This window comes from Pyrenophora tritici-repentis, chromosome 1 (assembly GCF_003171515.1).
Source record: "Pyrenophora tritici-repentis strain M4 chromosome 1, whole genome shotgun sequence".
In the NCBI taxonomy this organism is placed as follows: domain Eukaryota; kingdom Fungi; phylum Ascomycota; class Dothideomycetes; order Pleosporales; family Pleosporaceae; genus Pyrenophora; species Pyrenophora tritici-repentis.
In genome coordinates this window covers 1,661,815-1,687,238 of record NC_089390.1, presented here as the reverse complement: position 1 = coordinate 1,687,238, position 25,424 = coordinate 1,661,815, and the positions used below count along the sequence as shown (strand labels likewise).

Below are 25,424 nucleotides of genomic sequence, written 5' to 3'. Positions count from 1 at the left end.
ATCATTAAATACATTCACAGTCATGGGATAAGTTCACGATAGTTGGGCCTAGTACCCCAAGGCGCTTCATCACATTTTCTTATGGAGGTCTACGTAGGTTCAGACTATGTGCGCGTTCACTTCGATACCATGCAGGCCTTAGAAAACTTTGCTAGAACTGGTAATAGCACTGCCCCATGAACACTTGGGCCATGGACCTCACGAGAAGCTAAAGATCTTGCGCCTGATTCTTGGCCACTTAAAGACGAGGGTGTTAGTTCATACCGACTTCATCCACACCATCGTCAGTATCCTAGATACAAAGTTCCAGGCTGATATACTGGAGGATCCCCAAGGTGTCAGGTAAATTACATGTGTTTCTTGATTTCCTCGTCTGCGACTACAGTACTGTGATTTACCAACGTGGTTGCGCAGTAGTCCTACTGGACTATCATAGTTGGCTTGTCGGATATAGTACCGGATGACGTATAAGGAACAATATTCACATCGTGAGATTAATTTCTAGTACTTAAAACCACCGGTCTTGTTTGCAATGAATTTCATAGTCTAGAGCCAAACGATGCTAACTATTAGCATTGTCTCGCGAGGCACTTACGGGGTATAATCCGTGTAGATTATTCTTCTGTTAGTTGTTCTATGGTGGGTGGCAAGCTTAGTACGAGGGGTGAATGACCGCTTGATTTACTCCGAACATCAACCCCTCTATCCCAAACATCTCTATAGTCACAACCTAAAGAAAGAAATTCCTTCGCATGCCTGGCGCCCTAGCCGGACTCAATTCCTGCATACGCGCCCCAACAGCAGCAAGCGCAAGCCCCTAAGCCAGCTAAAACTACAGTAGCCAGCTAGTCACGCCCGTCTGCCCACACGTTCGCATAACCAAGCATGCAGCGGCAGGCGCCCGAAAAGATTAAGATTATCATGCATATGTCGGCAGCAGCACCGTAAGGCCGCCTAGCACAGCAGCAGGCACTGCGCCTGGCGTCATTCAGGAACAATTGCACTAGGTACTAAACAATCGGCCCTTTTATCACTACCGGCATCCGTCGAGCTCCGTTCCGTACACGGAGACTGGCCTGATGCTCCCTCGAGCCTTGACCGCGGGAACCACCGGCGCAGGACCGGGCCCAAAGTTACTGAGCAGGACAAGTGAGGGAAGTAACGTAAGCCTAGAGCGCATTACGCATCTCATCTCATCTTATTTGCTTTGCCCTCTCTCTCTCTCTCCGACGAGTTTGAGTGGCTTGAATACATGACAGCGTTTCCATGTCTTGTCGGAAAAAGTTTATTTGAGAGAGATTCCGACGTTAGTTCCAAGGTCGCAACTTGTCTAGACAACCCGACTAACCTGAACTAATTCAACGACTAACCGACTAATCCTCCTCGGTCGGCAACGGTTCATTCACTTCGCTTTCGCTCCAGTCTGAAACCTAATGAAAGAAAAAAAGTCCGCCCCATTTTTCCAACTCGTCATAGCAGGGATACGGCGCTTGCTCCGCTTTGTCTCGATGTTGGTCGTCAATCGGTCGCGTGCATGCATGCAGCATCCATTTTTGAACGGGACTATTTCTAGTACCGTGGCTCGGAAAACGCGTTTACCTGTATTGATAATACGGCAAATACGCGCGCAAAGCTGACTCCCATCCTAACGCTGCATAAAGATCAAATTTGCGAGGCGGCACCAAGAAAAATACATACACCACGCATCCACTAGTCCCACCTCATAGACGCGACGGTCGCGTGGAAAAAAACTCAAAACCAGCGCGAAAACTAGGGGATTTACAATAGTGGTGTGTGGGGCAATATGACCATAACTTGAGTCTTGGCCGTGCCGGACGAAACCGTTTTTTTTCTGGCGTGTGTGATGGTGTGTGCCAGACTGTTACGCGGCACCGCGCCGTTGTCGGCTGTATTCTTCGGCGAAGGGCCGCATCGCGGACGGACGTGGTAAGTGCCGGATACGGACATGCGATGGGACGGGGGATCGCGGGCATAGGTAGATGGAAAATGGATGGGGTGCGTATGTTCTCAACAAATGAGGTAGACGTGAGCGGTTTCAGGGTCCGCAGAGTGATGAGTGGCTGTTGAGGGGCCTTTGCATCGTCCTTTATCACCAACAAATATAATAGGCAGAATGCGGAACAGAGAGATACAGCACAGCAGTGAGAAGCGATGAAGATTGGCAGCTAAGATGCAAGGAAACACGGTATTAGACAGCAGCAGGTATGCTTCGGATCTCCTACGATCTCGCTACCGCACACCACCACCACAAGACAGACCCCGGCCTGTCATTTCCCTAGTGCCCGTGTTGCATCCTTCGCATGAACTTCGGGAGTTTTTCTAGGAGGGGCGCGGGTATTGCTTGTAGGTGCGCTTAGAGAACAACACTGCATCTGCTATTAGCAAATAACGTGCTGTACCGGTATATTTCACGTTCATGATAGGCGGGCAAAAAGAGCAAGACGATCCTAATCACTCGGACTTCCTGCACACATGCAAAGCAGCAAAGCAGCAAAGCAGCAAAGCAGCCGCGTATCTAGATCACCTGGGCAGTCTCGACACGCAACGCAACACCCTCCGAAAAGGATCATCACACACATACGAGAAACACTACCAACCAGCGCACCGCTCCTTCCCCCAACACGCGTGGCATGCCCCAATGGAATCACCACTTCTCCCATCACAACAAGCATACCCCATCTCATACCCAAACCCCCCTCATCCCAAGTATACGAGAAACAGCAGAAGGAATGGCATCCCCCATCCCTCATTCTCTTATCTCTCACACTACGCGTTCCACACCGGTGCCAAACATCATACCACTTTTTCCCACAACCTACCGGTACACCCGCAGACGGGCTTCCCCAACTTGACCGTAGAAATTAAAATCACATTATCCACGCGAGACAAGGCCATCCTAGCACGTCACGTTGCTCGGGTGTGGTTGCGCCCGCTTACACGAACGTCTGGGGTCGGGATTCCCTAGGCACAAAGCCACACCGTGGTCCACTAGAGGCAACTAAGGCGAACGTTTTTTTGCTATGCAAAATGTGATGTTCCTTCGTTTTTACCCCCATTGGTTAGTTACATCAGGATCTTTGCTTGGGGCGTCCGGCGGCGATTGTGTGCCTCGTGTCAGATGAGAAAGGAAATGAAAGGATGGAGACAGGTTTTTGGCGTCCTGAGTTGTGAGTGGCTGCTGGACGCAGACTAGGCTGAAAGAGGGGTTGTGTGAACTTGGACTGGTAGGTCGCGTGCCCCCCCCCCGGCCGTGGTATGTACACCAGGTACGGTTGGCATGGAGGTCCAGCTTTGCGCTGGGCGATACAACAATATGATTCAAGTGAATGCTTTTGGAATGTAGTTCTATTATGCGTATGTTGAAGCTGGGGGGAAGCCACCAGCTTACAGGGCCTGCTGTCAAAATCCGACAAAAAACAAATCGCACTCTAAACCTATCCGAAGATGCACAATCATAAACCGGCAAGACTCCACGCTGAAGCCAAAAGCACATTTCCGAGTCATGCTTTTTGAACCCTTTCCCACTCTTCCTCATACCGCAAGCGCCCCGAATTTCATTTGTACAGTAGTAACACCGTACCGCTAACAAGACAAGGTAAAATCAGACAGAAAAAGACAGACCGAGATCGTGCAAGAGATCATAACTTGCGAAGGGGTATCAAAGGCACCGCAGAAGTGCTCTGGATGCATGATCAACATGCTCGCGAAAGTTGCAAATCAGACATCGGCAGATATGATGATACCCTGAAACCCGGAAGAGCCGTTATGAAACCAGGTTGTAAGCAATAGCCGGGCTTACGGCGAAGGATTTGGTACCTCGTCGATAAAGGGTGTCAACCCCGGTCGTTCGTAGGGGCTCCCTGCAAGTGCCGAAAAAGCGGGTCAGCGGAGCGGCTGCCTGCAACCAGGGCATCAATCTGGATGATGTGGCCTGAGACTTCTTAAGGAGAGCCCTCGCGCCTGGGCTTCTTGCTTCTCTCAATTCTTTCGTTCCACCGCCGTTTTCCGACGCGCGTCTCAAAGTGTGGCGCCACCTGGGTAACATCTTGACCTTGACCCATCATGCTGCTTCGCATCTTGTTGCGATAAGCATCCACTGTTATTCAGGTTAGTTCGCCGTTATAAGACGCTATCGAGTCTTTACTTACGGGACTTTTGTAGGAACAATGTTCTACCTGCGAAGACACGGCTCTGACTCCAACTCATGCGGTAACCGAGATCATTTAGCGTAATCTCCTTGGAACGCTTCGCACGCGTCAGACGCGGCTTGGGAACACGTGTCTCGCCGTCGAGAGTAGGCACAGGTACAATGGTAGAGCCGGCTAGTGGGAAGCTTGGGTCGCCCTCAACGTCAGGCTCGTCAGAAAAGACTTTGCTGCCGCGAGGACTGGCAGGTGGAGAGGTCATTTGCATGGCGAAGTAGCTGCGAGGAAAGACCGAGTTAGATTTGCGGTACGAGTCGGGCATTTCTTCCATCTTGACAGTGTCAAGCGTAACTCGCACGCGCACTCTAGTTCCTCGTTGCGCATCGTCCACGAGGATGAACTTGCGACGCTTCGAGTCAGGTAAGTCACCGAACATGGCTAGCTTTCGCTCTTCTTCATCTTGCTCTTGCTGCTTGGAGACTGCAACACCCGCGGCGTGAGACGGAGGCGGAGGATGGCTTAAGCCGTCGTGGATAGGCGGCATGCCGTTTGCGGTTGCTACCGAGTCGCCCGATGGAAAGTTGGGGTAGAAGCTCTGCGCCTGGCGCCCGTCGGTTGGTGACTGTTGGCCGTTTGGTGCTTGGTGATGATGAGTGTGCGATTCACCATACTCATTGGCTGTACACAAAGAAAGTTAGCTTGCACGTTCAAACATATTGCTGTGTACTTTCCATCCTGCGCTCAACAAAAGACATGTGTGTAACTATCGAATGCGGGTATATATGCATGCATGCATGGGGTAGTGGTATCGAAAGGGGTATTACATCAAGGAGTGTGTAATGTACATGCAAGCGAAAGAATGACAAAAGGTATCTCTAACAACCAACAACTGCGCTTTATCACATCACATCTGGTGAAACATACCGCTAACATCATCCGGTCCTCCGTGGGGTCCTCCAGGACCATCGTGGTGATGGTGCATCTGAGGACCGCCCATGCCCATGTTGGGTTGTCGTGGTGGTGCGGCTAATCCCGCTGAATTGGGCACACCGGGAGCACCTGGGCCACCTGGTCCAGCCATGTGGTTGCCATGCGAACCCGACTGGGCTTTTCTCGTGGTCATCTTGGCCATTCTACGCACACGTCGGCTCCTCAATCGAGGATCCTGGTTGCTGTTGCGCCAGCTGTCGACGGCTCGTTGAATGAGACCACGTTTGCCGCGAAGGCAAGGGTTTAGTTGGGCCAATGCCCAACCGACAGTGTTGCACTCAGTCTCGTAGTGCAGGCGGTTACCCTTGTACTGGTCCTTGGCGCAGCAGGCGCGTGGGTAAACGCAGTTCTCAGTCTTGAAGTCTTGGGGAAGCTCATCAACATTGACAGACTCGACGTCGCAGCGGATCGTGTACTCCATCTTGACCCTGTCACGGGAATACTCAAACGCAATCCACTGTACGCCGTTCTGGTCTTGTCGTACTACAAGCGGGGTCGTTGCGGGAATGGGACCAGGCGCAGCATTGGGGTTGACGTTGGGTCCTCCTGGAGGTCCCGAGTGCATGTTGGGAGTACCAACGGGAGGACCTTGAGGCGGGGCTTGGGGGGGACCGAGGCCCGATGGAGGCCTCTGAAGCGGTGTCTGTGACATTCGCGACTTGGGGCTTCCGGTCATGCCTGGAGTCTGGGGGTGGTGCTGCTGATGTTGGTGTTGCATCTGCTGGTTTTGTTGATGGGACATGAGCAACGATTGAGTCGCCATTGGCTGCTGTGGAGCACTTGATGGGTGCTGTTGGTAAGGTGACTGTTGGGTTACTGGGGCCGAGCCGTAAGGCGTGTAGTACATGGACTGAGGCATCTGGCTTGGTGGTTGCCCGTAAATCGGCCTGCCGTGCTGGTCATGCTGAGGTGATTGGACAGATGCTGGTGAGTTTGACTGAGGAGTGTGATACGAGATCGGTGGGTATCCACCCCGATTCATCGTTGCGGCCGCCATGAGCTCTGGGGTTTCTACAAAAAAAAAGTCAGATTGATATGTTTTGCTTCATGAGATAAATAACGGGGGCACCCAAGTCTAAGCGTCATGAGTGCGCGCACGCGCACTGACAGCCGTGGCTTGAGCCCACGTAAAAACAAAACATACCTGAAGACGAGTAGTTACTCGGTGCACTGTTGGCGCTATACGGGCTCTGGTGGTGCTGCGAATAGTAGGGAACCTCTTGCTGCTGCTGGGGTGGTGGAGGGCCTTGAATTTGCTGAACGTAGGGCGAATGATGCTGTGGCGGACCCTGAGGGTTAGGGTGCTGAGGCGATGGGTAGTGACCTTGAGCAGGGCTCTGTGAGGGGACCGACTGGTGGGGAGAGTCGGGATGATGTTGATGTTGATGCTGCTGATGGACTACACCCGGCCTTGGATGGTGGACGGGAAGATGATTTGGCGGTGGCAAGCCCTGCGCCGAGTGGGGATGATGCTAAAAGGCACGGCCTGTCAGCAAGGCTGCATGCGCAAACAAATGGAGTAAAAAAAGCAAGTGTTGACTGCAGCAGCAAAGGTAGTGGTGATCGGGGCAGGGAGTGCAATGAAAGAAGCGTGGTGGGGGTGGGGGGCAGCTGTGGTTGGCTGCTCGGTTAGGGAATAAGGCTCTGGTGGACTGCAACAGCGCGTAGGCGAGGGGCAGGGTCTGGAAAGAGGCAGGACGGTAGGGTATAGTTTATAGGATGGGAAGGGCAGACTAAAGAAGGCAGGGCGCGATTTGGCAACGTTGACAGCACAGAGCGGACCAGCGGTGGGAGCGGAAAGGTGCTCTGTCGCAGGGGTTCCGCTGCTGGAGTTTGCGTGACAACAGGCGGCGGACTGGCTTCGTTGGAGACAAGGAAAGCTAACGAGTGCGACAGGGGAGGCGGGTTTGGGTAGCAGGGCTGCTTGGCGGGGAGGGCATACCATGTAGGCGTCGATGCGGCGGAGCTGGGGTAACTCGTAGTGTGTGGTCGCGACTTGCAGTGGCTGCTGCAGCATGCAAAAAGCGCGAGGATGAAGCTGCCAGCGGCGGTGACGGTTTTAGGGATGCAGGTTGGGACGCGCTGCTCGAAACTCCAACGGTCGAGGATGCAGAAGGGCCGATCTTGTGCCAGTGCGAAGCGTAGCGAGCGATGGGATGCGGGCGCGAGGGGGCGGTAAGGGGTGGACAAGGAAGCAGAGGCAACTCACCATCTTTTGCGACGCTACAGGCGCCGGGTCTTCCTTATAGTTGCGGGCCCTATCTGGGATTTTTGGCTGCGACATTGTTATTATTGCGCGGTGGTAGAGGTCGAAGGATCCGAGCAAGCTTGGGTCCGGGCGCAGGTCGATGGACGAGGGTTGGGGACGAGATGCAGTAGCGTGGCCTGCGCAATTTCAGGCGCAGAGCAGGCGGCGCTAGCGAGGGCTAGGGAAGGGGAGCGAGGCCCAGGTGGCAGGCAGCGTGTGAGAGAGTGCAAAGGCGGTGGGATGGCCGCGGTGGAGACGGTCGTTAAATCAACTTGGAACCGCTAGCAGGGCTTTGCGGGGCCAGCCACCTCCCTGCTCGCAGCACGCTCGGACGGAGGACCTGTTTCGAGCGCCCAAGCCGCGGATGCGAGAGGGCCGGGATCAGGGATCGCCGGCGGTGCTGTGGATGTAAGTCGTCGGGCCTGGTGCGAGGGGCTTGCTCGGATCGAGCTTTGTGTGTTGTGGTGTCGCGCAGGCGGTCGCAGCCTGGCAGCACGCGTCCGGTGGAGCACGTGACGAGGGAAGCAGCAGAGTACACTGGAACTGTACTAGATTGGAGTGTAGTATGTGAGGGTTGCCGGCGGTCAGTCAGTCAGTCAGGCGTCAGTGAAGGATAGGTGACGCGCCAGAGAAAAGAGCCGTCATGTGTCGTCAGTCGTCGCTGCCGTCATCGCCGCTGCTGCTGCTTCTCTCACTCGCGCGTGCCACCACCGTGCTCAATGAACCCGTACGGCGCGCACGCGCGCCTGCTCGCCCCGTGGCTCGCTCCTACCTGTCTATTTGTTGCTCCTTCTACGGTACAGTACGCTCGCTCCTGCCATCCGATCTGTCGCGCCTGCCCTCCCCTACCCCCCTCCCCTACCCCCCTGTCTTGCCGGCTCGGCTAAATCCTCGAGGCAGTCGCGACCCCGCGGCACTTCCCTCGCCTTAGTCCGTCTTGCTATAGCCATGCACGATGCGACCTGCTGCTTCTGCCATGCTCATTTCGCCCCTGCAGCCTCCCGCGGATCACTCGGTGCCCCGCCCGCGGCCCTATCTGACGCGTCACTGGCCGTGGCGCGTCCTGCTTTTCTCCCACAGTTGTGCCGGCAGCTGTGTCCTGCGCTCGAGTCCAATTCACCGCCGCTAGTCGACCGTTTTAGCAGTTGCACCACTCAGCCCAGCGCCCCGCCCCCTGCGCCCACTATTGGTCACGGCCGCCGGTGAGGGCGCGCCCAAACGTCTCGCTCGTCTGCTTGTCTTCTTGGTGTGCCCCAACGTCGCCCACCCTCAGTGGCCGACGCATGCCCGCATCCACTAATGTCAGCCTGCCTCGGATCGGCCGCGCCATGCTGGTCACGGAAATGCCTCTCGGGAGACGGCTCATGGGCTGCCTGCTCCAATCGCTGATGATCGGCTGTGAGAGCTGCCTCTCCTAGCCGGAGCCATGCGCCCGATCAGAACAGGCCGTCAGGGGCCCTCTCATGCTCGCTCAGCCTTGGCTTCAACCCCCGGCTCCGTCAGCCCTGCCTGCTGCTGCTGCCACTCTGACTCCATGACGCCGCAAGAATTGCCAGTGTGGCTATAAAAAGTTAAATTGCCATCATGCTCAACCCGAGCACCACGCGTCAAGAGCTCGTCGCAACAAGTCCCGGCCGAATAGCCGCTTCCGCCTTGAGAAGGCAATAGTACCAATACCAATACACGTCTGCGTCTGCTGCAGCCCCGACGCCTCTGGCCTCGTCTCGGTGCATTTGCTGCTTCGCGTCCGGCCGCACCAAAGCCCGCAATGCCGTTCCCTTCTTAGATGTCTCATGCCTGCTTTTGCCCGCCGCTGCTCGAGTATCACCCCAACGCTGAAACGCCACATGCGGCCTCTACAGATTCATCAAGTGTGCCTCTTGCCTGACAAGCTTCGAGAAGCGGAAACATCGCCCGGTCCCATGTCGTGGCCTTCACCCTCCCTGGCAAGATCGCGACATGGGACCTGGGCTCGTAAATGTTCCGAGCGAGGCGTTCGCAGTGCGGAGAAACCCTGGAGCACGCTTGCTGGCCTTGTTCACGACAAGGGAGATAGCTCAGGTACCGAGCGACCAGCAACTCTATTCTGACGCCCCTCGATACCTGCAACTCAAACTCCAGCCCACCATGACTGCTGCCGCAAATCCTATCCGCAACTGTATTCTGTCTGCTTCCACAACGATAACTGACATTGCCCTGTGCAAGCCGAACGCTTCCTGAACACCCTTCCAAAACACTTAGCCAGCCCGCCTCTGGACGCTTTGACCGACGGCCACGCTCGCCATAGTTGCACAATATATGCAAAGCCGCATGTCCAGGCTAGCAACATCCACTGTGTTACATCGGGTCGCTGCTCGTAGTCCAATCCGCCATGGTGACTTGGCTTTGCGCACCCGCAAATGTTGCGCAAAGGACGGCTGACGGCGACGTGCAGGCCCACTGAGGTCAGCTGGGGTGGCTCGTCGACACTGGCGTGTCGCTTGTTCCCACCTTGTATCGCAGCCCAACTCGTTTTTGCGCTGCCAACTTGTGTGAAAATTCTTTCACCGGCAGCTGTCCATCTCATTCAAACATTGCACACGTGTCAAGTTTTCTGTCTTTGTTTGCGACTGCAGCCATAGTACGGTGCCCGCTCGTCGCTCGTCCATGTCGACTGCACATTGCATCCATCTTGACCGCTGTCTGCTCGCGGGAAGCAGGGATCCAGGCCTGGACAGCAACGGTCGACGATCACAAGGGACAAGGTGTGCGACGCTATCTGACATGGATACGACTCGTCCCGTAAGTCTCCTTCCTAGCGCTGGAAGCTGCAAAGCTCACAGGCGCCACACCACCACCGCTACATCTACCGCCCATCCCCGATTCGTTCCGCTTTCTGTGTACGCGCATGGCAGCTGTTCTTAAACCTGCCTTATTCGGAATTTTATCTTGCTCTTGCAATGGCGACATCGACTGCACTGAATCTTATCTTCTTCTTCCGCCATCTTCAGTGCATACCCAGTAGCATCCGGACCAACCGGAAAGTGATCGACATACACTCTCTATAACAACGCGCACTTTTTTGCAAGAAGCGAATCAACAGGCTTGTCTCCGCTCACGGGAGCTGTCGTGCAAATCAGGCTAGGCGGCAATCAATGGTCTAGGCCTTCGTTACTGATTACAATTGCGTCGGCAGATATCAACCGACTGCAAGAATGCGATAGCTTATTTTCGATACGAATCATGAGATTATGGACGAAACTTTCCAAGCGTCCATGCGAACTCCGGTCACGAACCCGGTTTGAAGATCCCCAGGGGCCCTCGACCTGGCTTCCCGCATCCCTTGAGGGCCGCTGCCTGTGTAGCTCGATCGTCTTCGATCTCCCACGGCTGACTTCTCCACGCTCGTCTTTCCGCAAAGAGATTGAGTAAAGACTCGTACCGAACTACCAACCGCGAGCGACATGTCCGGTCGCATGAACATAATGTAACAGCGCCACATGTTTCGCAATCTGTATACGAAGGACTAGTCCATCATCTGCTTTGAAATCGCTATTTCTCCAGCCGGGCCATCACCTGCAAACGTGACTGCATAAGCGGCATTTCTGACAGGCGACTATTCTTCTCTGATTGGGTCTGCCAAGGGGCACTTTCTGCCGGCCTGTGTCCAAGGACCGTGCCATCCCAGTACATATCAGAATCCTGCGACAAGGACAGGCTTGTCTCCCGCACATTCCCTGTACTCAGCTTTGATTCGAGCGGACACTTGAGGGAAGGATTCGGCATGGGCTGATGTATGCAGCAAGTCATCGGCGCGGTAAACTGCTTTCCTTTGATGATGTCAGTCATTGCTAGTTTTCGATGTGCTGCAGTAACTTGTTGCGATGCGATGCGAATTGGCCCACCTCCAGCATGATAGCCATCCAGGGCCGGATCCTCGCATATCTAGTCATATCTGGCGATGCCGTATTGCAAGATTTCGAGTATCTGCATAGTCCTACCTAGGCTTACGCTCGTCAGCCTAGACAATCTCTACCAATACACGGTTAGTATTGCGATTCCGAACACGACCCTGCTCCGTTTACTCCGTTCATAGCTTCGACTTATCTACCTAGCGAATCAAACCAAAACTTATCCTATCTATCCAATAAGATAGATACTTCGCGACGCACGGAATCGTTGCTCTTTCACATATATGATACCTGCAGCATGTCATGACCGTGCGCCTCGTCCTGAGCTGAATGACATATGCCGAAAGGTTGCTCTCAAGCTCTAACCGCTTGGCTGGCTTCACTTCGGTCTTTTGCGCGCTCCGCCATTGCTTTTCGATGCGCCTCAGGAATCCTACACTATTACCTGTTGCACTGGGCAAAGAAAGCGCTTGTCGTTGGTCGAGAGATTACTTTTTCGGGGAATATACACGAGTTTGCGCTGCATACACCCATGTCTAGTCCCGAAAGAAGCAATGCATATCAGGTAATGACCAAGCATAGTCGGCCCTTATCATTCAAATAGTGTGGACTTCTCCAGAACAAGACGAATGCGAGGCTTGTCTAACTGCAGTAGAGCTGACAGCATAGCCGTCTTTTTGAGTGAGTCGCGATGCCGATCTTGATTGGCTGGTGCACGCGTTTCACCGTATTAGCGGCCTTCTAGCGGCCTTCGAGAAGATTGCCCTGAGATTGTACTCGCCATCCATCCATGCCTCGAAAACTTGAGTCAAGCATGTGCTCTGTTCGCGAGCACGGTGGTCGATGGCATCATCCCGAACTCTAAGTACTGGGCGTTGTTACCTTATCTCGGCAAGGCTGCGAGGACGGAACGGCTGTGTACTAAAACATCACGATCTTCTCAAGGTCAGCGCTAGCATATGGACAGTGCGTTACGGTTGACCTCCGCGAGCGCACCGTCTTGCCGTCTCACAGACCTTTCGTCCGCTTCTCTTCTTGCTGCCTATTTCATTCCCAGAGCACTGGACGCGACACGACTGAAAACTGGACAGGATGTGCCACGTGTAGCGTGTAACCACAGATTGGGCGATTAATCCTGTTGCTAAGAGACTGTTCTACAACATGGAACCTGACACAGCAGCTTCGACCAAAATAGCTTTCGAACCCCAATACATTACTGATACCTGTCTACCTTCAGGATATGCAATTAACATGCACGCCGAAGGCATTACGCATAGCGGCGAGAGTATGCGACACAGTTGTCGGACACTGAGTAGCGCCACCGGGATACGCGCTACCCAAGTTTCACGAAACGTTGACATGTTGGAGTAGAGTGGTCAAACTCTTGTTTCAGAATCGTCAATAAATACGCATTAAAAAGCCGTGCACATTCAAACTCAAAAGATGGACAATCGCTAACGGCCGTGATTACATCCCGGTATCCGGGAGACCAGGCCCCCTAGATTTGTTTGAAGCCACGTCGTACGACCAGATTTTCCTTAACACGGCAGTCGCGCCGGGTGAGTCTGGTCAGTCAAAGATGTAGTCTTCAAGTATACACAAGGTTCTTCCCCGGACGCGTTTGACGCGCTCGAGTATCTCAGGAAAGGAGTAAACGTTTGAAAAAGAGTTCGCAATATGCGCGACGCGTCTGCGCCGAGCAGAGCCTCGCTGCGAACGTTTCGGCGCGTCCGTTTTCAGTATGCGGAGCATCATCAGTCCTCCGGCTTACTTAGTGATTTAAGATGCGCGCATGAACGTTTCGGGCGCGGTTCCGCGTGCTCCAACCTCTCCACCAGGTTCCGGAGTAGTAGTCGTCACTCATCGCCTCATTCTGCAAATGGCCCTTTTCTCCGTCCCACTCCTAAGACATCCGAATACGCTGAATAACCTTTGACTAAATGTCATCTCGCCCTCGTAGTCGGTACCAGAAGAATGCCCAACCAGAACTATTAGTCTCATGTTACTCAAGGAGCGCTTTCGCAATCGGCCCACCAGATGGACGCGTCACACTCGGGCGCACATGGTAATTACGAGGCCAAGAAGGATGATTAACAGTACACAACCCGTTTGCCCTAAGCGGCCGCTCTACTCCGAGCGTAGGTTGCCTAGACCTTTACAGAAGCTGGAAAAGTAAGTCAAGCGACACGCAAGTGTGCGGGGAATAGATGAGTTGGCAAGCACTTCCTGCTTCCCGACTTGGGTCTTTCTCTATCTCTCGCAGCGTATTCCCGGTCTACGGGCAGAGCAAGGGTAAATGTGTGTGCACACCAGTAGTCCGGAAGTGAAAAAAAGTTGGTTTTTGGAAAGGCAAGCCCAGCGTAAAGCATCGCACCAGTCACAAGACACAGATATGAAGATCAGATAATGTGGGTTCGCCAGCTGGGCTCGATGATCGCATGATTGGCAGGCTCATCCGCCACAGACTACTGCAGTGTCGTGGTAGGGGTCGACTGACTGCGTGCCTTCCGCCTTTGTATGTTTCGAACTGACAAACTGCAATGCATGCAGTGGATAGGAGGCTTTTACCCCACCCTCGTCGTCGGGCTGATGACACCGTCGGGCATTGGACTACTCAAACAGTTCATACCTGCAGCTCGTTCGGCATTGCGGACTGTTTTAAGACCCTCATTCAAGCCCTGCTGAGATCGTGCTTCGAAACCAGGTTTTGCCGACGATATTGAGCTTCTTTTATTAATGGTTATCTTGATTCAAGGACAAAGTGGCGCGTAGACCTACCCTTGCGGTCCATAGCGGATCCTGGGGGTTGGGAGAGGTCCTGCCCTTGTTGCGGCAAAGGATGTCGAGGCGGGCCCTCCTTTTTTGGAGGGGGAAAAACTTTTGCTTTTGATTTTTTGCTTTGTCGCCGTTATCTTCAAGGAGAGGCCTTTGAACAGTTGGGTCGTGTACTGTAGTGAGCATGGCAGTGCTTGCAGCAGGTACCTGGCTGAACTCCCCTGCTGTGAGCCGCTGGCAAGTTGTCATGGGGGTGGCCGGGATACGATTCAGTGCTCAGCGACACCGCACAATGAAGACAACCTCTTGAACACGATTGCTTTTCCATATCAGCGTATCGACAAACAAGATGATTGAAATTTACATGCCTAGGCATACCTCCTTCACACGATGCGATACTTAGATGATGACATCGGTTGTTCACCCCACCCCTCAGTGCCTCTCCCTACACCCAGGAGGAGACCGACTACGCAGGCATGAAATCGTACCCTCGTTCTGACACTACACATACCAGACTACTCTCCCATATCCGCCGCTATCCTACCATGTCCTCTGTGATTCAACACTGTCCCCGTAGCCCAGCGTCCACGTATCACATACCGCAAATCTAAACGCTTCTCCAGCCAGCACTACCGCAGACGTACAGGTGACACATGGAATACAGATAACTATATTGGATATACAAGGGAGAGGGACTCCGGCAGCACGATTGCACAGTACATATGTGCAGAGAGGGATTATACTCTGGGTAAGCTAACACGTACACCTCGAGAGCGTAGTCTCTTCTTCCCCACTGCGGCGGCTGTGAGTCCGGATTCCTACGAAATAGAGTTTTGGAAGCAATTCTATCATTCGACGGCATAAGGAAAGATAGGGCGTCGGGTGCCGCGGTGTATGCTCGAAGCGACGTACTCGTGGTGTTTATAAGAAGCTTGAGAATGACCGGGATACAGCGCACTTTGGCTAGATGTGGAACACTATGTCTTAGGAGACACAACATGGTATGGTTAAAATGGCTCTTGGAAAGGATCATGTACAGGTAAAGTCCATGCTATGACGCAGATTACTTTGTGTAGGCAAAGCATGAAGAAAATAGTTCAGAAGTCCCACACTGCTCACCTTATTCTTTTCCAGCTACGTACTCAACCATACACTACATTAAACTAACTCCACGCTCTAACACATACCAGAGACACTAACAACATTAGAAACCCCAGTATCAATCGCCTCACCACTTGCCTCCACTTTCACAAACATCAGCATCTTCTCTACAGATGCCTTAGTCTCGAAACCAGTCTTCTCTACACTCACAACCTCACTCAGACTGCCATTGACCGCGCCGCCAAACACAGTCCACGTCTTGTGCTCTGTAGCGCCATTCCAGCTCATATAAACCTCTGTCCCATTATGCGCTCTACACGCGAAAACATCCGGTTTCGCGCTCGGCTTACCAACCCACTCGGCCTTGTAATCGCGGTAGCTCTGCACAGCTAATGCCTCGCCCCATGACACGCTCAACACCACATTACCGTCTTTGTCGAACTCCTTCAGCGTTGGGACGCTGCCGTAGCCGAGGACGGAGTTGCCCGAGGGAAGAACTTCCATGTTGCCCTGGCTGACTGAGTATATGGTGTCGTCTGGGTCAACAAGCTCTTGGAGTAGAGTTGCAGTCATGGTGCGCTCGTCGACGGAGAGGAAGATACCGGTGCTTTGGTTGACGTGGGATACGACTGCGCTGTTGTCGTTGTTGAAGAGGGAGATTGTGGTTGTGTTGGGGGTGCGGGATGGGTGGATGCGTGCGTCGTGTTGGTAGCAGAAGGAGAGGTTGTTGGCGAGGGTGAAGTCACCTCCGGAGTAGCCCTGGAGAATGCGTCAGTATTTCTTCCTTTCTTGCCATCGACTCGTTTCAACGAGGAAATTGCTCAGACTTACGTTCAGCGTCCATTCGACCGTGCCGTTACGCTTCACCTTGTAGATGGAGCAGTAATGTCTGGATGAGATCAGGAGACTCCCATCCTCAAACCTCTCGATAGAGTTAATGTGGAATGGACCCCAGGGGTAGCTGCTATTCCTGCCCAGGTCACCAAGTGGGTACGTAGGTACAGCACTTTCGAGTGAGACTTCGTCCACATGGTCGAGATGACTCCATTCCCACAAAATCTCACTGTTCGTTACATTGACCTCCATAGCAATGGAGTCAACGATCCAGCCGTCCTTCGGGCCACCAACAGACGACAGATCCCAAGGTGTAACATTCATCGCGCCGATAAACATAGTTCCCTCAGGCGTGATGAGGTTCTCGTGCATGTCGACCCAACTGAACGGCTTCCACAGTGTAGGGTCGTACAACGGATAGATGCTTTGTAACGGGTAGGTCTCGTTCCATAGCGTGACGTTGTAGATGTTCTCATACTGCTGGTTGAGAATGTAAATAATCCCGTACCCAAAACCCCAAGGCTCGGCGAAACTGATACCCTTGAAATAGGCAAGCACAGGTTCGCCGAAGAGCGTGGTCCTTCGGAATGCGGCGTAATCGCCATAGCCGGATACCCAGACTAGCTCGCCGTCTTCGCGGAAAATGTTGAGACTGTAATTGTGTGCTCCGCTGCCGCTTTGGGGGAAGAAGATCATTCCTGGGGAGGTTTCACCTGTTTTGTTGATAGAGAGCACAGGCGGCTCTAGGCCTGGGAGCGATTTGAACGTCTGCCATGGCCATGGGGATGTTGTGTTTTGCGCGAGAACAGAAAGATGCGCCAAAGAGGCGAGGAGCACGTTCCGGAGACGCATTTTAGCTGGGTAATGGAGTCGACACGACTAGTCTATACAGACTGCGACGGATGTGCTTTTATACTCCACCGCACCCTCGAATACATACGCATGTCTTGGTAGTAGTAGTGCGTTGCCAGCCTTGAGCTGCATGCGCTCTCGGGTGAACGAATGCCGTAGCGCACATCTCATTGCAAATTTTCCCATACCTTGTCGCATTAGGCGGTACTTTCCAGACGAAGAAGCTGAAGCCGTTCATACGATGAATGCGATTTGCTACGATGCAGGTGTGCAGGCAGAGTGGAGCAAGTTATCAATTTCATCTTATCAGATCGAGAGTAAAAGTGGATTCTATTATCAATTTTGATCTTATCAGATCGAGATGTGGGCGGCGCTAGCCATCAGTCTCCTCTTATCAGATGCGGATCTTTCCGATATCGGATAACACAGCCGAGTGGCTCGGGGTACGCTGGGAAGCACCAGCGTTTATCCACTTTCATCAGCATTATGGCGGAAGAATTATTTCCCCCGATTTTCGCAAGCGAATTTTCGTGAGCAGTCTGAGGATTAGCCATAGGAACTGGGCACCTACCTTGGTATGGTAGTCTGTTGGCCCCAAACAACACACTGGCAAGCAACGTCGTGATGTACGGCAAAGACTGAGACTGACTAAGACCATAAGGCTGATCATTGATTTAGTAAGTACTGTTAACTTGCTGCAGATATCCCTAGATATGTATAGATTTCACTGGGGCACTTGCAGAAAGAATGGAGTACAAAATTCTCCGGTCTACCTGCCTAGGTAGGTACTGACACAGGACCTATCTAGGTAGGCTGCGCAACACAGGATATAGAACAGAAACATGTTATTTAGTAAGTGGCACTCCATTCCTTCTATATGTTCCTGAAACTACATTGTTCAGCATCGATACTCCTTCTATACCGCAACAAACTCGTCCAAACAGGTAATTCCTACCCCGTTGCTTCACATGGCCTGTATATCTTGAAAGATCCAACGGCTTTGTCATAATGTTTGCATGCTAATCTTCCAAACTGAGACTCTGATTGTTAAGAAACAAAGAGTTGAGGTTACATGGTTAGCCGCATACGAACCGTCAAGATGGGTATCAAGCAAATCCGAGGCTTCACGATGAGTACCTGGGTAGCTTCAAAAAGTAAGGATTCAAAAAGGAAAGCTCTCGACGAACATGTCAACTTAGCTTCGGCACCCCATACTGATGCCGAAGGCACTGTCTGTCAATAGTTTCGTTTGTTTAGATCGCAAGTGACCGACTTTCTGCCGCGTGGCCTCATAAGAGGCGGGAGTTGGGAAGCGGGTCAGCAACTAATAATATGAAGAAGTGATCACACCAGAAGTTACATTGATCAATCAGAAACAGCTAAACGCCCATTTCAAACTACCCATCGACTCGTAATCAAGATTAGGGCTTCTTGGATTATCTTCGCGTCCAGTCTCTGTGCCAACGTCTACGGCATTGATGCCCAACAAGTTCTCAGCAGCTCCCTCGACCTTGCCGGGAATTCGTACAAGTGCGAAAATAGTAAGTACATCAAACAGCTTTGATATTTTGTATAGCTAATCAGATGAATCAGGCGCGAAGCCATCGCTCACTTGTGCAGATCCGTCGGTAAGCAACCAAAGCTGCTTGTCCACTTGTGAAAACGGCCTCAACTTCAAGACATCCATCCCCGATTTCCTCCAGCCCGGCGGTGGCAGCAGCAGCGACTCATCTCTCGACGACTGTCAAGAAAGCAAGGAAGAATGCCTCAAGGACAAGGAAAACCCGAAGAACGATCTCAACGAGAAGAGTCAATAGCTCATCGAGAGCCAGCGAGAAGCATCCAACAAACAGAGTGAGGCGGAGCAGGAATTCTCGAAAGACAAGCAGGACTTGGAGAACCGACGCAGTGAGAAGGAACAAGAGCTTCTTCAGCAAGAGAAGAACTCAACGGCAGCGTTGAGTGAATGCCAGAACAAGGCAGCCGTCACGTATCTTGGTTGCTACTCCGACGCCAGGAACCGGGTATTGGCTGATAAGATGGATACAAACAATCAAATGACAATCATGAAATGCGCCTTTGCCTGCCAAGGATACAGATACTTTGGTGTTCAGGATGGCAAAGAGTGCCACTGTGGCAACTCTTTCAAGTACGAGCCGGAATTATTGGACGACTCTCTGTGTGGTAATGCTTGCTCTGGTAACAACAAGCAAAAGTGTGGTGGCGGATGGAAGAACTCTGTTTATGAGATGAAGGTTTGATTCGAATTCCAGTAGCAAAATAGAAGGACAAGATCAAAGCATGTTAGTCGCGGCGGGGATGGGCATCGGTGCAATGGAGGGGGCGAATATTTGGAGATGATAGGGTACTTATCAGTGCGGATGATGAGGAAGACATGGTTACATGGGACTTATATAGAAAAATGCAAATCTCCATTGCGAAAAATCTTAGTTCACAGAACTGTCAAGCTCATGACTAATAATCGAGATGATCATCAGCCTTTTCGCCCTCCTCTCGGAGATCTTGTCACCAAAATCTCATACAGAAAAAGCAATCTTTCTGCATATACAAGTCACGGTACCATCAACATCATAGCATACGATCACCAGTCTTATCGGCACTAAGTTAACTCCGGAAGCGACTCTCGTCCCTGTCGCATCGTGAGCCAATCGCGATTTTTAGAAATTTGACAAACCCAGTGGACTCTTGACGATTACGTTGAGAGTCTCGCAGTCATCGCTATGTCGCAACGATAATCCAATAGGATCATAGTGTTCCCAGTCGCGAATGCCTTGGGAGACGACAACGACAAACGACAGCGCCATCTCATACACAAACTGCCTTGACGTTACGCACGTAACCCCCTCTTGCCTGAAAAAAGTTAGCATATCGTGCATAACTCCAAACCTCGCACACGTCCAGTCGCCCTTACTCTTCCCTCAATGTCCGCGCCTTCCATAGCGCATCATCCATAATCTCGTTACTCTCTGCCTCTCCATCCACATCCTCGTCGTTGTCCTCATCCACATTCCCACCCTCACCAATGCTAGCCAAATACCTATCTCCCGTCTGCCTCCTCTTTGTCCAAGCCATCCACTCTGGACGCGACCTCAACGCTTTACCCCTGCCCCCAGTACCTGTAAGCCTCGACCCAGCCAATGCTTCAACATCCTCCGTCGATTTATCGCTCAAAACAGGCGTCAGACTCATACTTCTCAGTCCGTCTCTCACGTTTTCGACCGCACCGCTTTCTGGTGCCTCTTGAGCGGCGAGGGAGTCTGCATTGACGGCGAGTTGCTGGGATATTTTCGATGCGGCAGCGAGCTTTGATGAGCGGTGGGCGGGGAGGCGGGGAGATTTTTTGGGCTTCATGTTTGCTGAGATGGGCTTTTTAGTGCTGGGTGGTAGGGTAGTTTGAGGTGAAGGTTTCGGTAGCTTCTTTAGTGTCGATGGAACGAGTTGACTGTTTTTGACATTTGACATAGATTGGGCCAAGATATCGAAACCAAAGGGGTTCTTGCCTGTCTTGATGTCCGTCTTTGCTTTCTTCGAAACCGGCCCTGGTTGTACTTTTCTCATTTTGGTTTTATCGGCTTTTGGCTCTTGTCCTACTCCCAAAGGTAACTCTAGATTCTCCTCTTCGTCGTCGGAGGGTTCAGGCGCGTAGTCGCTTTCGTCTTCGTCACTGCTTAGGTTAACAACCTTTCTGTTGCGTTTTCTGATCGTCGCTGTACGTGAAGATGATGAGAGTCCAGACACGACTGATGCGTTGCGATGGCTTCGCGTAAGGTTTTGTGCTGGCATACTGGAGGCTGAAACTTGGGAGCCCGCACGCACATTTTTGAAAGCTGATATGGCGTCCTTGGTGGCGCTAGCAGGAACTATGGGCTTTCTGAAGTTAGGTGTTGAGGGCGTGACGGGTGTTGATGGCCCGGTGGGGCATGGCGATGGAATCATGTTAGGGATATGCTGCTGTGGCTTTGGTGTGCTCGGAGCTATAGAGTCGTTAGCTTCAGATCAAAAAAAAAACACTCAGAGTTCACAACTTACTTCGTGGAGCCTCAAACATGAGTACATCTTCACCAATTACTTCCACATCATCCCCACGATCCACAGTCGACTGTTCCGGAATGAACAGTGACCCTTCGTCCTCTTCTGTCGATACCCTAGCTTGGTGGGAAACGTCGACGCTCCTACGCTCCGATATGAGATCACTGAACGATGGCTTCTCAGGTACTTTTGATTGAGCTGGTTGTTCGATTGGATCCTGTTGCGGTCGGGGTGCCAGACTAGCTCCCGAAAACTGCCCAGGAGCTCGCCTCTGAAAGCCAAAACCCTGATTTTCCGGTGTCTTTGACGTAGCACACATCGAACCAGACAAGGAATAAGGTCGCGACGCAGTACCGTTAGATCCCGATGCTGAAAATGCTCGAGATCCAGGTAAGCTAGACCCAAACATCGAGTTTCCGAGTGAACCATTAAAGGCCGAAGAAGTAGCCGGGGCGCCAAACGTTGTCTTCCCACCAACTTGACCTTGAACAGACTGTTCTCTAGGCGTATTCGCTGAACTATTCACCTGTCGAGCCGGTGCAGCTTCCAGAGTAAACGCACTCATCTCACGTTTGAACGGCGCAATTTGCTATACTCGTTAGCCAAAACATCCCTTATTTATAGCCCCAACCTAGGTGACACAAGATAATTGACATAATAGTGTACAAAAGCCACTATAGGCGCTAGAAATGCCTATTTGGTGTTTGCCCGCACTATCAAGTATTCTGTGTCACCTAGGTGGTCCCTTTACATTAACCACTTACCCCAAAACGCTTTGGTTTGTTACCGAAAAATTCAAGTGTTGTAGAAGGAATGGAACGTGTCAGTTCACCGCGTTTTGTCACTGGTGTGTCGGCGTTGGTTGACTGGGTAGCACAGATGTCAATGAGCAAGCTGAGCGAGCTCAGCCAATTGGCTTGCTCAGCATACTTGTCAACGAGCGAGCCGGCTCGCTCAGCTCGCTCGGCTTGGACGTTTTGACCAAGCCGAATGAGCTGAGCGCGCAGTGCGCGCTTGCAAGCCGAGCGAGCTTAGGGATAGGCGCTCGCTCAGTCAGCTTGCTTAGCTTGGTTGGATGGGGCGGTTGGAAACTTGGGGCTGAAGGACTTGGTGGAGGGGCAATCTCACGATGATTTTTAGGTGTAGTGCGTAAGTTCGAAACCTAGTTATAACCTAAAATACACTCTTTTTTGCTATATTTCTAGCAAATAAGCTACTAAATTTCCGGCTAACGGCCTGGCAACAATATTCTCCTTCTGCGACACTTCACTTACTACTTATCACCCACCACACTCACCTATACTCCATCAACGCGTCTCTATTTGCAGCTATTATCTACCTCGCCGTTGCTATAATGCCAGCAAAAAGAACACGCGTTAATGCTCTAGAAATCGCGACAACTTCGAAGCGCCCTAGAGTCGCAGCGCGTCATCGCGGGACTGCCAGCCAACCTGTGCTAGTCGATACTCGGCCATTCTCACCATCTCCACCTCCTCCACCGCTGTCGCCGCGTCAAGCTCTCGTCGCCGCGCCACAAGCACCAAATTTTGAAGCGACCCTCCGAGAGTCGCGCGCCGAAGAGACAATCATCCCACCACCTGAGGGCAGCGAGCATGCCACTGTTGCAGCTTCAGGAGCAGCTAGCGAGGCTGTCGACGAGGGTTTCGTATGGGTAGAGGACAAATACGACGGCTTTAATTGGAGTCGCTACCCAAAGCACTGCAAGCCGCCCACATCACTTTCGAACCGAGCAAGCTGGGTATACAGCCATAGCTATCGCATCGCCTTGCGCAGCAACGTCGCAAAAGTCACGTGGATCTGCCACTATTGCTATAAGCACAAGTTCACTACTGTTGGCCGTGGCATACATGACGTCTCGCAGTCTCCATCAGCGCCAGCACGTCATCTCGGAGAAGACAAGAAAGGTCATGGCTTGAAGCCTCCAAGTAAGCGCACTACCGTCGCTCCTCGGAAAGAAACTCTCCTCGAACGCGCCCTTCAGAAGGGCTGCTCTCAGGCTGTTGCCAACGAGCTTACCAACTTCAATATACAAGAGTTTAGGCTTGCGGCCGTCACCTGGCTCGTCGAAAACAACCTCCCACTCTCACAATTCGAATCATCGTCTTTTCGCAATATGATACAATTAGCTAGCGTAGAGGCAGAACGAGCCCTGTGGGCATCTCATAACAGCGTCTCACGATACGTTATACGCCTGTACAACTACCTGTTACCAAAGGTTGTCGCAAGCCTTTCAGAATCAATGAGCAAAGTCCATATAAGCTTTGACGGATGGACGACAAAAGGTGGCAAGCGCGGTTACTTAGGTATCGTCGCCCACTACGTTGATAGCTCTGGCGAGCTCAGGGACTTGCCTATTGCGCTCCCACAACTGACAGGTGCCCACACCGGCGAGGCCATGGCTGAGGTCGTGATGGCAATATTCAAGCAGTTCGAAATCACTGTGGGCAAGCTCGGTTACTTCGTCCTCGACAACGCACATAACAACAACACCACGATCAACACTCTCGCCTTGCAGATGGGCTTCAGCGCTACCGAGCGTCGCCTTCGCTGCGGTCCTCATACGCTTAATCTCATTGGCCAGATGCTACTCTGGGGTGAGGAGAAAGAGTCCTACGACAACGAGGAGACTGAGCGCGTGAACGAAGCTGAGAACATGGCTACTTGGCGAGGCGATGGACCATTAGGAGTGCTTCTCGCGGTTATCAACTACATCAAAACACCACAACAGTACGCTCTTTTTGAGAAGTATCAGAAGCTCGCTATTAGGGACCAGCCTGTCAACGCGCCAACAGAACAGCACAAAATCAAGGAGCCCGTCAAGCCAGTTGTTACTCGCTGGAACTCTTACGTTTCGTGTTTTGAGCGCGCTGTTGAGTTGCAATTAGCGGTTAATGGGTACGCCAACTACCATATTCAGAAGATTGAAACTGAAGACGCGTACGCCCGAAGTCGTAACAACAAGCTGCCTGCAGCGCCGGATTGGATGAGGTCTGATGGGATCAATGCCCATGACTGGCAGGTGATTGCTGAGTATATTGATGTGCTCAGGCCACTGAAACAAGCTACAAAACGGCTTGAAGGCCGCGGCAAAAGCGGTGCTTTTGGAGCAATCGCTGAGGTTATTCCAGTATTTGAATACTTACTTGGAGTCTATGAGGACCGCTTGCAAAGCTATGAAGACGTCATTCACGATGAGCATACAGAGTCACCCGAAGACCACCTTGCTATCAACCTCCGCGCTGCCCTAGTTAAAGCCCGCGAGTACTACAACAAGCTCGACCTCTCGCCAGCTTACTATGCTGCTACAATCCTTCATCCTCGCTACAAAAGCTACCTTGACGCAGCGTGGGCGGATAAGCCTGATTGGCTAGAGAGCAGCAACCGCAAGTTTCAACATTTGTGGGCGGAGTACAAAAGCTTACCGAAGCCGCGCTTACGCCCCAAAGTCAGGCACAATGATATAGACGACGCTATCAACAGCTTTATTGAGCCTGCAGGGCTTACGGAGAACGAGGAGGATGAATATGAGGCTTGGAAACGCAGCGAACCGATCGCTAGCGAGGGCGTCGACCCTATAAAATACTGGGTAGGACTCCGCGATCGCTACCCCAGCCTTAGCAAATTTGCTATCGACATGCTATCAATCCAGGCTCAAGCTGTGAGTGTGAGCGCTTATTCAGCGAGCTGGGTGACCTCCTCGAGCCCCGTCGGCGCAGCATTTCTCCGCAACTTCTAGCAGCAATACAGTGCGATCGACGATGGATAAGAGCTGGATTTGGCAGTGGTGAGGTGCCTGTAAAGGAGGCTATCAGCGATGAGGAGATGGACGCGAAATACGGTGTACATAAGTGGGATATTAGCTGAGAAACTCAACACCAAGGTTTCTATATAACTTTCCTAATCGGGACTGAGCCCATCAAGCCGAGCGAGCTGACAGCCCTGTTTCAGCCAATCCGAGCGAGCCGAGCGAGCTGCTGGCCTCCGCTCAATTGGCTGAGCAACACAGATGTCAATGAGCAAGCTGAGCGAGCTCAGCCAATTGGCTTGCTCAGCCAATTGAGCGGAGGCCAGCAGCTCGCTCGGCTCGCTCGGATTGGCTGAAACAGGGCTGTCAGCTCGCTCGGCTTGATGGGCTCAGTCCCGATTAGGAAAGTTATATAGAAACCTTGGTGTTGAGTTTCTCAGCTAATATCCCACTTATGTACACCGTATTTCGCGTCCATCTCCTCATCGCTGATAGCCTCCTTTACAGGCACCTCACCACTGCCAAATCTAGCTCTTATCCATCGTCGATCGCACTGTATTGCTGCTAGAAGTTGCGGAGAAATGCTGCGCCGACGGGGCTCGAGGAGGTCACCCAGCTCGCTGAATAAGCGCTCACACTCACAGCTTGAGCCTGGGATTGATAGCATGTCGATAGCAAATTTGCTAAGGCTGGGGTAGCGATCGCGGAGTCCTACCCAGTATTTTATAGGGTCGACGCCCTCGCTAGCGATC

General features: G+C 52.4%; 7 protein-coding genes across 7 annotated transcripts; 2 read left to right on the top strand and 5 right to left on the bottom strand.

The window, feature by feature from the left end:
* Positions 1-1,033: 1,033 nt before the first annotated feature.
* On the bottom strand, positions 1,034-1,192 carry PtrM4_006640 (uncharacterized protein; the record flags this gene model as incomplete). The annotated part of the gene is made up of 1 exon (XM_066102807.1): positions 1,034-1,192. One exon carries the CDS (start codon positions 1,190-1,192, stop codon positions 1,034-1,036), a length of 159 nt encoding a protein of 52 aa, XP_065965009.1.
* Positions 1,193-3,962: 2,770 nt separating this feature from the next.
* PtrM4_006630 (PAT1 multi-domain protein) lies at positions 3,963-6,138 on the bottom strand (the record flags this gene model as incomplete). Its single annotated transcript, XM_001930665.2, has 3 exons — positions 3,963-4,117; positions 4,170-4,844; positions 5,091-6,138. 3 exons carry the CDS (start codon positions 6,136-6,138, stop codon positions 3,963-3,965), a joined length of 1,878 nt encoding a protein of 625 aa, XP_001930700.2.
* Positions 6,139-15,245: 9,107 nt separating this feature from the next.
* Positions 15,246-16,856, bottom strand: PtrM4_006620 (Arylsulfotran-2 multi-domain protein; the record flags this gene model as incomplete). The annotated part of the gene is made up of 2 exons (XM_001930664.2): positions 15,246-15,929; positions 16,002-16,856. The coding sequence occupies 2 exons, from the start codon at positions 16,854-16,856 to the stop codon at positions 15,246-15,248; spliced, it is 1,539 nt and encodes a 512-aa protein (XP_001930699.2).
* Positions 16,857-17,955: 1,099 nt separating this feature from the next.
* PtrM4_006610 (WSC multi-domain protein) lies at positions 17,956-19,117 on the top strand (the record flags this gene model as incomplete). The annotated part of the gene is made up of 4 exons (XM_066102806.1): positions 17,956-18,098; positions 18,198-18,397; positions 18,450-18,665; positions 18,693-19,117. 4 exons carry the CDS (start codon positions 17,956-17,958, stop codon positions 19,115-19,117), a joined length of 984 nt encoding a protein of 327 aa, XP_065965008.1.
* Positions 19,118-19,534: 417 nt separating this feature from the next.
* Positions 19,535-21,471, bottom strand: PtrM4_006600 (Nucleo-P87 domain containing protein; the record flags this gene model as incomplete). Its single annotated transcript, XM_066102805.1, has 3 exons — positions 19,535-19,727; positions 19,915-20,851; positions 20,907-21,471. 3 exons carry the CDS (start codon positions 21,469-21,471, stop codon positions 19,535-19,537), a joined length of 1,695 nt encoding a protein of 564 aa, XP_065965007.1.
* Positions 21,472-22,260: 789 nt separating this feature from the next.
* Positions 22,261-24,791, top strand: PtrM4_006590 (Dimer-Tnp-hAT domain containing protein; the record flags this gene model as incomplete). The annotated part of the gene is made up of 2 exons (XM_066102804.1): positions 22,261-24,585; positions 24,612-24,791. The coding sequence occupies 2 exons, from the start codon at positions 22,261-22,263 to the stop codon at positions 24,789-24,791; spliced, it is 2,505 nt and encodes an 834-aa protein (XP_065965006.1).
* A 33-nt stretch (positions 24,792-24,824) lies between these two features.
* On the bottom strand, positions 24,825-25,339 carry PtrM4_006580 (uncharacterized protein; the record flags this gene model as incomplete). The annotated part of the gene is made up of 2 exons (XM_066102803.1): positions 24,825-25,024; positions 25,135-25,339. The coding sequence occupies 2 exons, from the start codon at positions 25,337-25,339 to the stop codon at positions 24,825-24,827; spliced, it is 405 nt and encodes a 134-aa protein (XP_065965005.1).
* Between the last annotated feature and the right edge of the window lie 85 nt (positions 25,340-25,424).